The following is a 13,766-nucleotide window of genomic DNA, read 5'->3' on the forward strand; positions in this document are numbered from 1 at the left end:
AGATATATTTTTATTGATTTCAGAGAGAAGAAGGGAGAGGGGGGGAGAGAGAAACATCAGTGATGAGAGTCATTGATTGGCTGCCTCCTGCACACCCCCTGCTGAGGATCAAGCCCCAAACCTGGGCATGTGCCCTGACCTAGAATGGAACCTTGATCTCCTGGATCATAGGTGGATGCTCAACCACTGAGCCATGCCAGCTGGGCATAAAGCAGTTTTCAGTCTGTTTTTAAAACTAAGCTTGAACTGGATTTCAGAAGCAGGCAAATTAGGTAACTGATTTTTTTGGCGTTAGAAATGTACCAAATTCTGCCATCTTGCTCGTTTAAGATTCATTTAGTTCACTTAAAGTTCAAAGTCACTCACTAATTTGAACTTTCCACCTTTATTTCATAAAGCTAAAGCCATGTTCGTAAACATTGTTACTGTAGGCCACACTAAATGGATAGAAAGCCTATTATTTATCTCTAGGCTCCTTCCCAGCATTTGTATTGTTTCATACTGTTTGCCTGCAAAAAAAAAAAGCAACACATTTGCCCCCACTTGCCTCGCCCTGTGGAGAATGTGAGTTAGGGAACTTTGGCAGTTTGCAGACATTTGGTGCCATTAGTAACTGCAAAAATAAAGCTGCTTTCTGAAGGTAGTGTGGGTGTCAAGTAGATTATACAACAAGAAAATCAGGTTGGATTAGGACTCTCAAGTTTGTTTTCTGGTGAAAAGCTAGCCTGTACAAAGGTTGTCTGAAGGTTAGGATTAGCTCACAAAACTTAAAGGTGAGAAAGAATTTTAGAGAGAATCTAGCCCACTCCTGCCTTTTGAAAAATGAAGAAGCACGCGCAGACACGTTGTGTGACATGCCCATCCAGTTACCTGACAGCCAGGCCAACAATAACACCCAGGTCTCATTACTGAGTCGGTGCAGAGCCAGAGCCATTTGTGGTCTCCCAAGTTGGTTTTCTGTTTTCTGTGCCATGCTGGTCCTTTATTAGCCTCTCCCTGGATCTTATTGACAACTTGAGAGTAAAAGGGCAGTTGTCACATGTAGCTAAGTGGTGTCCACTGGCATTAACATCTGCATGTGCAAAAAACAGGCAGGGTTTCATTTTGCACCTTTGGGCTTGATACTACCAACTGTGAGGTTGGTATTGTGCCTTTCTGGTATTAAGGAAGGCTCTGCATTCCCTAACCATAACGTTCTTTTAAAAATTTTTTTGTGTGCCCTGGCTGGTGTGGCTCAGTTGGTTGAGGGTCGTCCTGTGCACCAGGAGGTTGCTGGTTGGACTCCTGGGGGCACATGCCTGGGTTTGGGGCTCCGTCCCTGGTAGGGGTGTGCAAGAGGCACCAGATCGATGTTGCACTCTCTCATGTTTCTCTCCCTTTCTCTAAAAGTAAACTATTCTTAAAAAAATATTTTTTTGTAAAACAACTTTCAGACTTGTAGAAAAGTTGCAATAGTACAAAAAATTTCTATGTATCATAAAACATTTTTGAATTGAGATTTACTTTTATTCTTAAATTTTAACTCATTCAATGTGACAGTCCCAGTGTGACTTACTTAGTAAGAGTAAAATGGAAAGTAAGTGCATTATAAGGTGAAATCCATTTTGTTGATATAATTTTTTTTTTAAGTAAGATGTTTCAATTTAATAATAAGTAATTCAGCCCAGCTGGGCGTGGCTCAGTGGTTAAGCATTGACCTAGGATCCAGGCGATCAGGGTTCGATTCCCGGTCAGGGCACATGCCCGGGTTGCGGGCTGCAGCTGATCAATGACTCTCTCATCATTGATGTTTCTATATCTCTCTCTCCCTCTCTCTTCCTCTCTCTGAAAGCAATAAAGATATATTTAAAAAAAAAAAAAAGTAATTCAGTTTGGCTTTGACAAGCCTTTTACCTAAGAAGTTCATTAGCATTTAAAAATTTTTTTATTGATTTTAGGAAGGGAGGGAGAGAGACATTGATTTGTTGTTTCACTTATTTATGCATTCATTGGTTGCTGCTTGTATGTGCTCTGTCTGGGGGTAGAACCCACAACCTTGGTTTATGGGGACAGTGCTCTAACCAACTGAGCACCCTGCCAGGGCCTGTTAATTAGCATTAAATACATTGTATGTCAGCATTAAATGCATTGTATGTCAGTCCTGGCGGGGTAGTTCACCTTTACCTTCCTCACTTCTAAGCTCCAAGGACCCTTCCTTTACCTCTATAACTTGTTTCCTAAACCCATTTCTTCCATGAATTACTTCTACTTCTGTGATTGTCCGAGTAAATGTTCTGTTGTAGTTTGAGTTTTGGCTTTGAATTCTTTCCTAGCCAGAACTCAAGTACTGGGGTTGCCGAACCCAGGTCGAGCTGACCCCTCCTGTGTTACACCTGTGCTGTTCCACTGCCCCCATCAGGTGTGAATTTCAGAGGGCACACACTGCAGTGTGAAAAGTGGTTCCCTTTACAGTTTCCTTTAACCTTTTCAAAAAACCTTTCTGATTATGTTCAGGAGAAAGTTGGTTTGACGACACTTGGCACCTAACACTTAGCTAATCCCTTTAAACCAACAGTGGGGTCAGAGCTTTTAACAAACAATACGTACAATTTAATTGTTCTTAGGTTTTCTTTTAGTTCCACTGTACTCTTCTATAGCAAGGAATGATGAGTTTCTATTGGTGGTACTGATTCAAAATTTCTTCTCAAACTTGTTTAATTGCTTGAATATGCATAGAATACATTTGAAAGGAAATACAAAAAACGTGATACTTGCTGCCTCCAGGGACTTTTTCTGGATGGCTGGGGCAACTGGGATAAGAGGGAAAATTTTAACCTTATTATACTCTTCTGCATGAAATTTTAATTTTGTGACCCCAAATGGAGACAAACTTGGTTAATGAGAAAACGATAACGCAGATGGTAGGGAGAATGTGGCAAAAACCATGATGATTCCAAGAGAATGAATAAAACTACGCAAACTAACAGGAGGAAAAAACAAACTTCTAGGGGAAACGGGCATGGGGTGACCGAGCGCCGCGCATCGCCTCAGCGAGATGAGGCCTCTGTGGCTAGGTTATCCTTCCGCGCATGCGCGCGGGCTCACCCCGGCCATTTCTGCGACTGGACGCCATCCCCCACTGAGAGCGAGCGAAAGTGCGCGCCCGCCCGCCAGAGCACGCGCACGCGCGCCCCGCCCCGCCCCGCCCCGCGCGGTCCGCGAATCCCGAGGCGCCGAGGCCGGGTTGTCTAGGCTCCCGGAGGTAAAGCCCCGGAAGGCGGGGGAGCTGCAGGAGGCCGGGGCGGGCGCAGAGGAGAACCGCCCCGAAGGGTAGCGCCGGGAAGAGGCCAGTCGTGAGGAGGCGGGCGCCGCGGAGGAGATGGAGGCCGGGAAGCCGCGGCCGGTGCTGCGCTCGGTGAATTCGCGGGAGCCGTCCCAGGTCATCTTCTGCAACCGCAGCCCGCGCGTCGTGCTTCCTGTGTGGCTCAACTTCGACGGCGAACCGCAGCCCTACCCCACGCTGCCGCCGGGCACGGGCCGCCGCATCCACAGCTACCGAGGTAGGGTCGCCCTTTGTCCCGCTGCTAGAGCGCCTGCCCGCCGGTGCCGAGCTGTGCCCAGCGCCTCAGGCCTGATAGCAGCAGCGACGGCGGCACGAACTCAGCGAATCCCCCCCACCATCCGGGGCGGCAGGTGCTGCTGTCATTATTCCCAGTTACGAGGACCTGAGGCCCCAGAGAGGTGGTGACGGATCCAAGTTGACGCTGCTACTAAGTGGCAGAGCATTCTTCTTTATAAAACTGGTTAATCTGCATTTGATAGTGGCTTTCCCCCCATCCCCTTTCACGTATAGTTACCCTAAAAGCAGTGCTCCATCCCTAATGCCCATTCGTTCAGTCCGTGAATGGAAGAATCTCATTCTCTGATGACCCCAGTGGGCCAGGACCGCGTAGGCGCCCTGCCTGCATGGAGAACACAATCCGGTGGGGTGTCAGACGACTGCACAAACAGGAGAACAAGCGAGGGTCAAAATTGCTGGGATAGGAACGGAGCGCAGCGGGTTGCAGGAGCTTAGAACCGGCCTCTTCTCAGCGAAGGGGTGGTGGTGGTGGTGGTTTGTGTACACGTGTGGCTTCGACTAGAGAGAGCTTCCCAGAGAAGAAAGGGAGTCCTGCAGGATGCGTGGGAGCTGACCAACCCGACAGGAGTTCTAGGCCGAGGGAGCCGCATAGGCTCAAGGAGAGCAGGGTATGGAATTGTGGGAAAGGAAACCCTAAAGGTGATTTTACCCCTAGGGAAATGGGGGGCCTTCGAAGGTTTTCCAGCAGGGACAGGACATTGTCAGATTTACATTCTGAAAAACTCACTCAGGTTGCAGAGTGGTTTGAAGGGGAAGACTGCTGTTGAGGAACCAGTTAGGAAGCTGTTGTAATAACCTAAAGGGGAGACAACTAGGTCTTTATGCCTAAGGAGGTAGTAATCTCCCCATGACTTTCAAGAAAAAGTAGTCCTAGGCTAGCTTAATTTTCACAACTATAGGAAAAAGACTCAGATACAGAGAACAAACTTATGACTGCCAGAAGGGAGGAGAGTTGGGGGGCTGGGTGAAAAAGGTGAAGGGATTAAGAAGTACAAATTGGCAATTACAAAATAGTGACAGGGATGTAAAGTACAGCATAGGGAGTATAGTCAATAATATTGTAATAGCTATGTATTGTGCCAGGTGACTGGTATGGCTTGGTTGGAGAGTAGCCCTGTGCACTGGTCCAGGTTTGATTCCCAGTCAGAGCGTATATCCAGGTTTTGGGTTCGATCCCCGGTGAGGACTGGTGTGGGAGGCAACTGATCAGTGTTTCTCACGTTAATGTTTCTCTCTCTTCCTCTCCCTTCCTCTCGCTCTAAAAAAAAAATCAACAAAAACATATCCTTGAGTAGGGATAATATGTATATTAATATATATTAATATATATTGTATATATTACTTACTATGTGAATATACTTAGTGTCACTGAATTATACACTTAAAATGGTTTAAATGGTCAATATATGTTATGTATATTTTACACAACAAAAAAATTATTTACCAGTTTACATTTCTTAAATTTTCCCATCAAATCTTCAAGTAAGCTTATTCCCCAGAAACACATGCTATATTTATTCTGAGACACACATCCTCCCTCCTTAAACAGAATTAATCCTGAGGGATTAATTCTCTCTCTCTCTCTTGCATGTGAATATTTGTTTCTTAAATTCAGGTATAATTTACATAGAGTATAATGTACAGATCTTAGTCTTTGATGTGTTTTGACAAATGCAGCCACACCTAAATGAAGTTATAGATTGGAATATTTCTATCACCTCAGAGAGTACCCTCCTGCCCCTTCCACTCAGTTCCCTCCCTCCCAGAGGCAACCACTCTTCTGATTTTTTACGTCATAGATTAGTTTCATCTATTCCTACAAAATGTACCCTTTCTGTCTGGCTTCTTTATTTCAACATGATGTTTTTGCATCTTGTTTTTGAGAAACACAGATTTGAGGAGTCAGTGACCTCCTCTCTTCTTTTAGTTTTCGGTGTTGGTGTGATTTGCAATTCGTGTACTTTGCTTTTCCTCCATGGTAGAAGATAGAGGTAGGATTTGGAACCTCAAGTACATGCTCTTCTGTTTACTGGCCCTGTTGCCTTGAGCAAGTCACTTGGCTTTTTCAGACCTATTTTCTCATCTGTAAATCTATGGTGAGTATTGAGTAAGCTAATATTATTGGAAGGCCTTTGTATGATGTACAAGCAGAATGGCTAGTCTTTCATTGTCAGTCCAGGGAATTGAAGGAAATGGGTGTGTGCCTACTTCACAGCCTCTGCTTGTATTAACAGGTCACCTTTGGCTCTTCCGAGATGCTGGGACATATGATGGGCTTCTGGTTAACCAAACTGAACTATTTGTGCCATCTCTCAATGTTGATGGACAGCCTATTTTTGCCAACATCACACTACCAGGTACTGATGTTCCACCTTACTTTTTTTTTCCATCTTATTTTTAAAAAGATAAGGCTATTGTAATAAGTAGAGGAAAGACCACTTGCAGAAGCCAAGCCCTTACTGATTTTTGCCTGATACTCGGCAAGGTATTCAACCTTTTTGTGCACTATTCTCCACCACAAATAAAATGGAAGTAATGTATTTGTAGGCTCTGTATTGAGCAAAGGTGTTGTGGTGTTTCAAAAACTCTTTGGGCCCTGGCTGGTGTGGCTCAGTTGGTTGGGCATCATCGGGTGCACCGAAACATTGCCAGTTGGATTCCTAGTAGGGGGCGTGCAGGAGGCAGCCAATCGATGTTTCTCTCTCTCCCCCTCTCCCTTCCTCTCTCTCTCAAAAAATAAAATAAAAATCTCTTTGGGCTTGGCAGAGGTGGGCTAAATTAAAATATCTGATTGTAGAATTATGAATGCATTTTGCTTCCCTGGCGTTAGAGCAGAATTATGCTCTGGAGTCTCAGAAGAAGAATAAGGTATAGAGAATTAGATATCATGGCTTGTTTATATGACTTTTACTATTGTATCTTTTAATGTTATTTAACCCACTCAAGCTCACAATGCCAGTTGGGTTTTAAAAAAAAAATCACTGAATTGAACATTAGCATCACAGTGATTATTACATTGAACCCTAAAAAAATGATGTTCTTGTGGGGTTAAAAAAAACCCACACTAAATATTTGCCCCTTTGCCCCTTTATAAGGTTCAAGCTAATATGTGTATATAGATCCTGTTTTAAGGAAGTGGGTATACGAAAATGATCATTGATCAATTAAATGGAGAAATTTTGCCTCATGGGGTACCCTTGAGGGGTAAGTTTCCCAGTGAGTAAAATCAGATTTTAGTTTTCCCCAAATCCAGTTGTACAGTGTTTTGGTTATCTGTTGCTGTGTGACAACTACCCCAAAACTAACAACAGCCATCTGATTTGTTCATAATTCTGCAATCTCGGCTGAGCTCAGCTAGGTGGTTATTCAATTCATTGGTGGTCATTGGTATAGCTGCCTTCTCCTGGCAGGTTGGTTGAGGGCTACGCTTCTCTCCCGTGTAGTCTCAGTGCCTATCCCTCTTCGTGTGGCCTCTCCTGCAGGGTAACGCAGGGCTTCTGAGAAGGTAAAAGTGGAAGTTGCTTAAGGCTTACACCCAACATTGCTACATTGTCACTTTACTCACATTCAGTTATTAAAGCACATCACAGGCTGAGCCCACTTTCAAGGGGAAGTTACTGCACAAGGTTATGAATACCATGAAATATCAATTGGGGCCATCACGTTACATTCTGCCACAACGCATGTACTTTTTTTTTTTTGCCCAAAGCGAGGTCCATCTGTAGTAAATGTAATTGCCATAGTTGGAAAAACTTCTTGCTCATTCCTTGTCTCAAGGCCTGCCTGAGTTTGGTGCTAAAGATTTGATTTTCTGCCGTTACAGTGTATACCCTAAAAGAGCGATGCCTTCAGGTTGTCCGAAGCCTCGTCAAGCCTGAGAATTACAGGAGACTGGACATTGTGAGATCACTGTATGAAGATCTGGAAGACCACCCGAATGTGAAGAAAGACCTGGAACGGCTGACACAGGAGCATATCGAAAATCAACAGATGGAAGAAGAGACTGAAGATTTTAATTGAAGTTTGCACTCCTGAGCCTCAGCTTTTGATGGAGCTGACTATTCTTAATCTAGATATAGGACTGGTCACTTATTCTTGGTGTCAAGGTGTCTCAATACTGGAGTAAAAAATGCTCCATTGCTTAAAAGAAAGTTAACTGACTTCTCTAGGTATGTGATGTTTAGGGGCAAATATCACAAAATGTAATGCCTGCGCTCTCTGGAAGTGTTTTTCAAGGGAAAGTAGTTGCATTTTTGCCTCTTAGTAAGTCAGGAAAGTTTCTGTGTAAGAGCCTTCATGTAATTCAGTGAAAACTCCAGCATATTCTTTGCTTGTGAGAAAGCAGCAGCATCTGCTTTTAATTGCAGTATTGTGGTTGGTGTCTGCCTCCCGCTTTGAAAAGACTGTGATGTCCTTGAGGCAGGGACAGATCTATCTGCTCTTTGAGACCCTAGTGCCTCTCACATTATGAGCCTTCATCAGTGTTTGTTGAATGAACAAACCAATGGATACTTTGGTAGAAAGTGTTTGGAAGGTTTGCCCTTTTTTGCAAGGGGAAAAATGGGGGACCTTAAAATGTGTACAATAAATAAATGTTTTGAAGGGAATCATTTTTATAGAAAGCACTTTTTATAATTTTCTAAATTTTGTGCTTTTCTCTGTTCACTATTGTTACAGTGCTGCTTTATTTCTGTTTCTAAACCAGGATTAGCTTTTTACAGTTACTGTGATAACTTTTTTGAAACTTGACATCTGCACAGAAGATAGGAGAAAATAGTGGTCCTTTTGTTTAACTCTGGTATTAAGGAGATACTACCGTACTGTAGATAGGTTTCTGCTACGTGTGGTTATGGTTTTTTTTTGTAAGTTCATGACATTTCTGTTTGGTTCAGCATTTGTCATCAGGCAGGATCTAGATACACTTTGCACCTAGCTGGAGGAGAGCCCGAAGCTCTCTAAGCTCTGGGAAGTTACTGCTCACACACAGTGGAATCAGAGAGTAGCCTGAAATGTTTTATAGTTTTATAAATGTACAAATACTTTCTTATAGGCCGGACTTAAATTCATTCAGTACTTCTATCAGGCTTCCTTTTGTGTAACAGTTTTTAAAAAGTTCAATAGAGAAATTTTTGGAGAAGACAAAAAAGCAAAAGGAAGGAAAAGATCACTGTAGATATAGTACTTAAACACAATCACTAACTTAACATTTTGAATTTTCAACCCTGTTTAGGGCAGTTTTGGATTGGTTTGTTTTTACATAGTTGAGATTATACTGTATATACAGTTTTTATTCTTTCTCATTTAACTTTATAACTTAAATATCTTTTCATGGTATCTTTATAAGCTCTTCATAGACAGTAGTACAATCTATCTTTTGTAAATAATGTTGGGCTATTTCTTGGCGTCTTTAGTTCCTATGCTAACTTCTGAGCACAATCCCTGTGCTCTGCAGAGTGAAGTGAATGAAACGAACACCCCACAGTCGTCTCACTATCCTTTAAGCTTCACCCAGTCTGTTCCCCTCTTCCAACATTCAGCAAAGTAGTCATTTCTTTTTTAAGTATGTTGTAATACTCATTCAGTGATACACCTCTAAATGTCTAATTTTTTGTGTAGGGAAGGGGAAATGCTGGTACTGAAGGTAGCAATGTGAGATCCAGAGTCGGCTACAGTGGGGATTTAAGGAAGTCTGCTGGCGCTGGGTTAGTTCAGTGTTGGTTTTATTTTATTTTTAACCTGTCTTTGTGTCAAAATGAGATTTCATGTTTCTCTTGTTAAAACATGCAATTTGAGTATTGTGTGTTTTGGTATTGTCCAAGTAAGATTGAAAACCTGTAGCATGAATAATGTATGTTTTTCGTTTGAAGTCTTATGAATGTATTAAATGTATTAAGAGACTGTGCTGTTTTCTGTTTTGAGTTTTAAAAAGCTATTCTTTAATACATTAAATGGTGCTGAGTAAAGGAAATAGGGAGGGTGTGTCGTGGTGTTATTTTAACCAGGCTCTACTCTCTGGGAGAGTTGTAAAAGCCATGTTTATTTAAAGGCTTAAGGTGGGAGGGGAGTAGCAGACACAAGCCACTAACTTCATTCTCAGTTCCTTCTCTTTCCAACACTGGATTTTTAAAAATTTTTTCCCCCCAACACTGGATTTTTTAAAAAACCATTGTTTCTTTTAACTTTATTTTTCTTGTAAATATATCACATACAAAAATTTAAGCACTACAGAAAAGTATTAAGAAAATTTTTTACATTGGAACAGTTTTTTGTTTTTTTCCCTTGAAAACAGAACCAGCCTTAACAGATACCTCACTGAAGAAGATACACAGCCCTGGCCAGGTAGCTCAGTTCATTAGCTACCATCGTCCTGATACACCAAGGTTGTGGGTTCCATCCCCAGTAAGGGACATACGAGAATCAACCAATGAATGAGTATTTGAGTAGAACAAGATGTTTCCTCCCTTTCCTGTCTGTCTAAAATCAATAAAAAAAAAATAAAGATGATACACAGATGACAACTAAGCATGTGAAAAGATGCTTCACACTGTATGTCATCAGGGAAATGAAAATGAAAACAATGAGATACTACAAGGCACTTATTACACTAGTGGTGGTAATCAAAAGGATTGGGCAATTGCACTGGATATATAACAGAAAAACCCACACAACTTGTTTCAGAATTTGGAACATGAAACCTCAGGAAATAATCCATCAGGTTAACATACAAGCAGATGGCAATATACTCTCTTCCTAGGCTTTAGGGAGAAAACACAAAAGATTATTTTGTTTCAGTTGGGAGAATTTAAGAGTCCTAGAGGACTGGGGCTGGGCCCACAGATACTAATATGAGAGCTAGGACTACTGAAAGATCCAGGGCAAATCCCAGTGAACCATTTTATTTTCAGATAAACTGAAGGAGAGTTCATTAGGTAAAGGATAGTGTAGCAGCAGTTTGCTTGATAGGGAATGACCTTCACCTGGAGAGAGTGATCATTTCCCTAGGCCCAACCCAAGCATGTTGAGAACGCTTACTATAGCTATCCAGTCCTCAGAAGCATAGATGGGAACTAAGGTGAGAGTTATTCTAGTAGGTCTAGCCTACTCTGGCCTGAAGCAACTACAGGGACTGGGGGAATTTTGAGGGTGGTCTGGTATTCCCCTGTGGCAGCAGTTTTCCTAATATTGGTTTATGATTTTCCTTGATAGACTGGGACTGTCCTATCCGTCCTGTAGATCAGAAAGCAGAACACAATACTGGAAATAAATTTACACTGATGGGAGATTGGCCAAATAAAGTGTGGTACTCCTAAACAAACCACTAAGAAGGAAAAGGTAGATGTTTATTTACTGACATGAAGAGCTATTTATTATTGATTAAAGTAAGTTTACAGAAAGTGTAATGTGTTTAAACTTTTTATGTTTAAAAAAATTAATTTTATATAGGCCTAAAAATATGTGAAAATATATACTCCAAACTATTAATAATGGTGGTTCCCCCAGAAATGAGACTATGGAAGATGTTCCTTCCCCCCCCCCTCCCTTTCCCTCTTTCTGAGATAACAGAAAAAAAATTAAACATATACATGCACACACATATATAAATGTGTACACACTTCAATAGCTGATAGCTCAATTTTGAAAATGAAATGTATTTAAATAAACACTGCCTTTATAATTATTCAAAGTGTATGTATGTGTTTTGGGGGGACTATGTGTTTATATATCCCAGCATAGGACTCCTAAAACCCTTGCAAATTCCTGAGTGATAAGAGCACTGGGAGCATCCTTTTTTTTTTTTTTTTTTTTTAAATATATCTTTATTGATTTCAGAGAGAGGAAAGGAGAGGGAGAGAGAGAGATAGAAACATCAATGATGAGAGAGTCATTGATCAAGCCCACAACCCGGGCATGTGCCCTGACTGGGAATCGAACCCCGATCACCTGGATCCTAGGTCCACGCTCAACAGCTGAGCCCCGCCCCGCTGGGCTGGGAGCATCTTCTGTTCTAATGAGGTGTCTGTGGGTGGGCTCCTGGATGGCTCCTTGATGGGAACTGGGCACCAGAAAGACAAGAGTGGGCTTTTTTCTTAATTCACTCCCTCTCTTTTTTTGGAAAATGATCATGTACTAGCAGAAAAAACAATAAATATATTTTTTATTAGAAAACAAAAAATATCTTCAAAGTCCGTAGAGTAGCTTTATTATTGTTATTCCCTCGTTTTAATTTTAATTTTATTTTTGTTCAAAATATTACAGATGTCCCTTTTTCTCCCCAATGACTCATTCCCCCGTCCCACCCCCCGTTATTCCTTCATCAGCCTTTCTTCATGTCCCAACTTCCTGATATAACACTTTCTCAACTCTGCCTGCACATAAGTAGAATTACCTGAAAGCTTTTCAAAACGCTAGACCTTGAGCCCCAATCCAGAACAACTGAGTCTGGATCTCTGGAGGTAGGGCCGGGCATGTATAATTTTTAAAACTCCCCCAGACAGGCTCATTTGGTTAGAGTGTCAACCCAACACGCCAAGGTTGCAGGTTTGATCCCTGGTCAGGGCACATATAAGAATCAACCAATGGCCTGGCCAGTGTGGCTCAGTGGTTGAGCGTTGACTTACAAACCAAGAAGTCACAGTTTAATTCCTGGTCAGGGCACATGCCCGGGTTGGTGGCTTAACCTCCAGTAGGGGGTGTGTAGGAGGCAGCCAATCAATGATTCTCTCTCATCATTGATGTTTTTCCCTCTCTCCCTCTTTCCCTCTCCCTTCCTCATTCTGAAATCAATAAAAACATAATAAAAAAAATAAGAATCAACCAATGAACGCATAAATAAGTGGAACAACAAATCAATGTTTTCCTCTCTCCCCCTTCCTCTCTCTCTCGAGAAATCAATCAACAAAATTTTTAAATTACCCCAGATAATTCTAATGTGCAGCTGGGATTGCAAACCACTGACTGTCATTTCATGGAAATTAAACGTGAACAAGTCAAAATGACATAACTATGTAACTAATTGCATTCAGTCTCAATAACTGTTTCTAACTAGTTGGGAGGATGTTGGCCATGGAAATAGCTAGTTAGGGGAAGAAATGAACTGTGCAGGATTGTAGGAAAATTTTCATGGTGAGGCAATATAATAGAGCTGAAAGAGCACTTCCTTTGGAGTCAGACGGGTTGAATCCTGTTACTTGGCCAATTTTGCCTGACCAAGTTACAACTGACTTGAGACTCAATTTCCTCATCTGTAGAATGGGAATGATAAACCTACTTTGTAGGGTAGTTGTGAGGGTCCTAGATGACGTATGCTAAATACCTGGTACTAGATAGGTGAGTGACAACACAATAGCAAAAACGGGCCAGCTGGAATGGCTCAGCGGTTGAGCACTGACCTATGAACCAGGAGGTCGCAGGTTTGACTCCCCATCAGGGCATATGCGGGGGCTGAGGGCTCAGTCCCCAGTAGGGGAGTCCAGGGGATGCAGGAGGCAGCTGATCAATGACTCTCATCATTGATGTTTCTATCTCTCCCTCTCCCTTCCTCTCTCTCTGAAATCAATAAAAACACAATTTTTTTTTTATTGAATGCTCAATAAAAATTAGCCATTATTGTGATACAGTCTATCTTGACCAGTCCTCCCCCTGATAGCTCTGAATTCCTAATTCCCCTTAGCCAATTTTCCTTTTTTGTTTTGGCAACAGCACTTACTACCTTTTAACCTACTACATAACTTAGTGTTTTTACTAGTTATTGCAGTTTCCTCTCCACCACCCCCATCTAGAGCGTAAGCCCCGTGAAAGCAAAGACTTTTATAGGTTTTCTCCACTTATGTTACCTCCCACACCTAGAACAGGGCCTGTCATATAGTGCGTAATTAACAGAATATTTGTTGAACGAATTTTTCGTGGCAGAGCACCAAAAACACTGGAAGTGGAGTCAGAAGGCCTCGTAGGACTGCCTCGGAATTCCGGGGCGGCCTTCGCTGGGCCTCCCGTCCGCTGGGGCCTCAGTTTGCCCTCCCAGCTCCTATCCTGGTTTCCCAGCAGCTGTTCCAGCCGCCAGACGGCGTCGCTCCCCGCGTCGCCGCTGGGGGGCGGTGGTGCGCAGCGCCGGCCCCGCCCACTCCCCGGGAGGCGGGGCCGCCGGCCC

General features: G+C 42.5%; 1 protein-coding gene across 1 annotated transcript; it reads left to right on the forward strand.

The window, feature by feature from the left end:
* The first annotated feature begins 3,164 nt into the window (after window positions 1-3,164).
* On the forward strand, window positions 3,165-9,517 carry VHL (von Hippel-Lindau tumor suppressor). Its single transcript, XM_081160027.1, has 3 exons — window positions 3,165-3,539; window positions 5,854-5,976; window positions 7,443-9,517. Exons 1-3 carry the CDS (start codon window positions 3,359-3,361, stop codon window positions 7,637-7,639), a joined length of 501 nt encoding a protein of 166 aa, XP_081016153.1. The 5' UTR covers window positions 3,165-3,358; the 3' UTR covers window positions 7,640-9,517.
* Window positions 9,518-13,766: the final 4,249 nt, after the last annotated feature.

Source organism: Miniopterus schreibersii (assembly GCF_964146895.1).
Source record: "Miniopterus schreibersii genome assembly, chromosome: 15".
Taxonomy (NCBI): Eukaryota; Metazoa; Chordata; class Mammalia; order Chiroptera; family Miniopteridae; genus Miniopterus; species Miniopterus schreibersii.

Excerpts from the sequence above, each read along its gene's own strand:
- VHL (XM_081160027.1), top strand. The coding sequence starts at position 3,359 with ATGGAGGCCGGGAAGCCGCGGCCGGTGCTGCGCTCGGTGAATTCGCGG. Across the intron at positions 3,540-5,853 it reads CCGCATCCACAGCTACCGAG|GTCACCTTTGGCTCTTCCGA; the intron begins GTAGGGTCGCCC and ends TTGTATTAACAG. Across the intron at positions 5,977-7,442 it reads TGCCAACATCACACTACCAG|TGTATACCCTAAAAGAGCGA; the intron begins GTACTGATGTTC and ends CTGCCGTTACAG.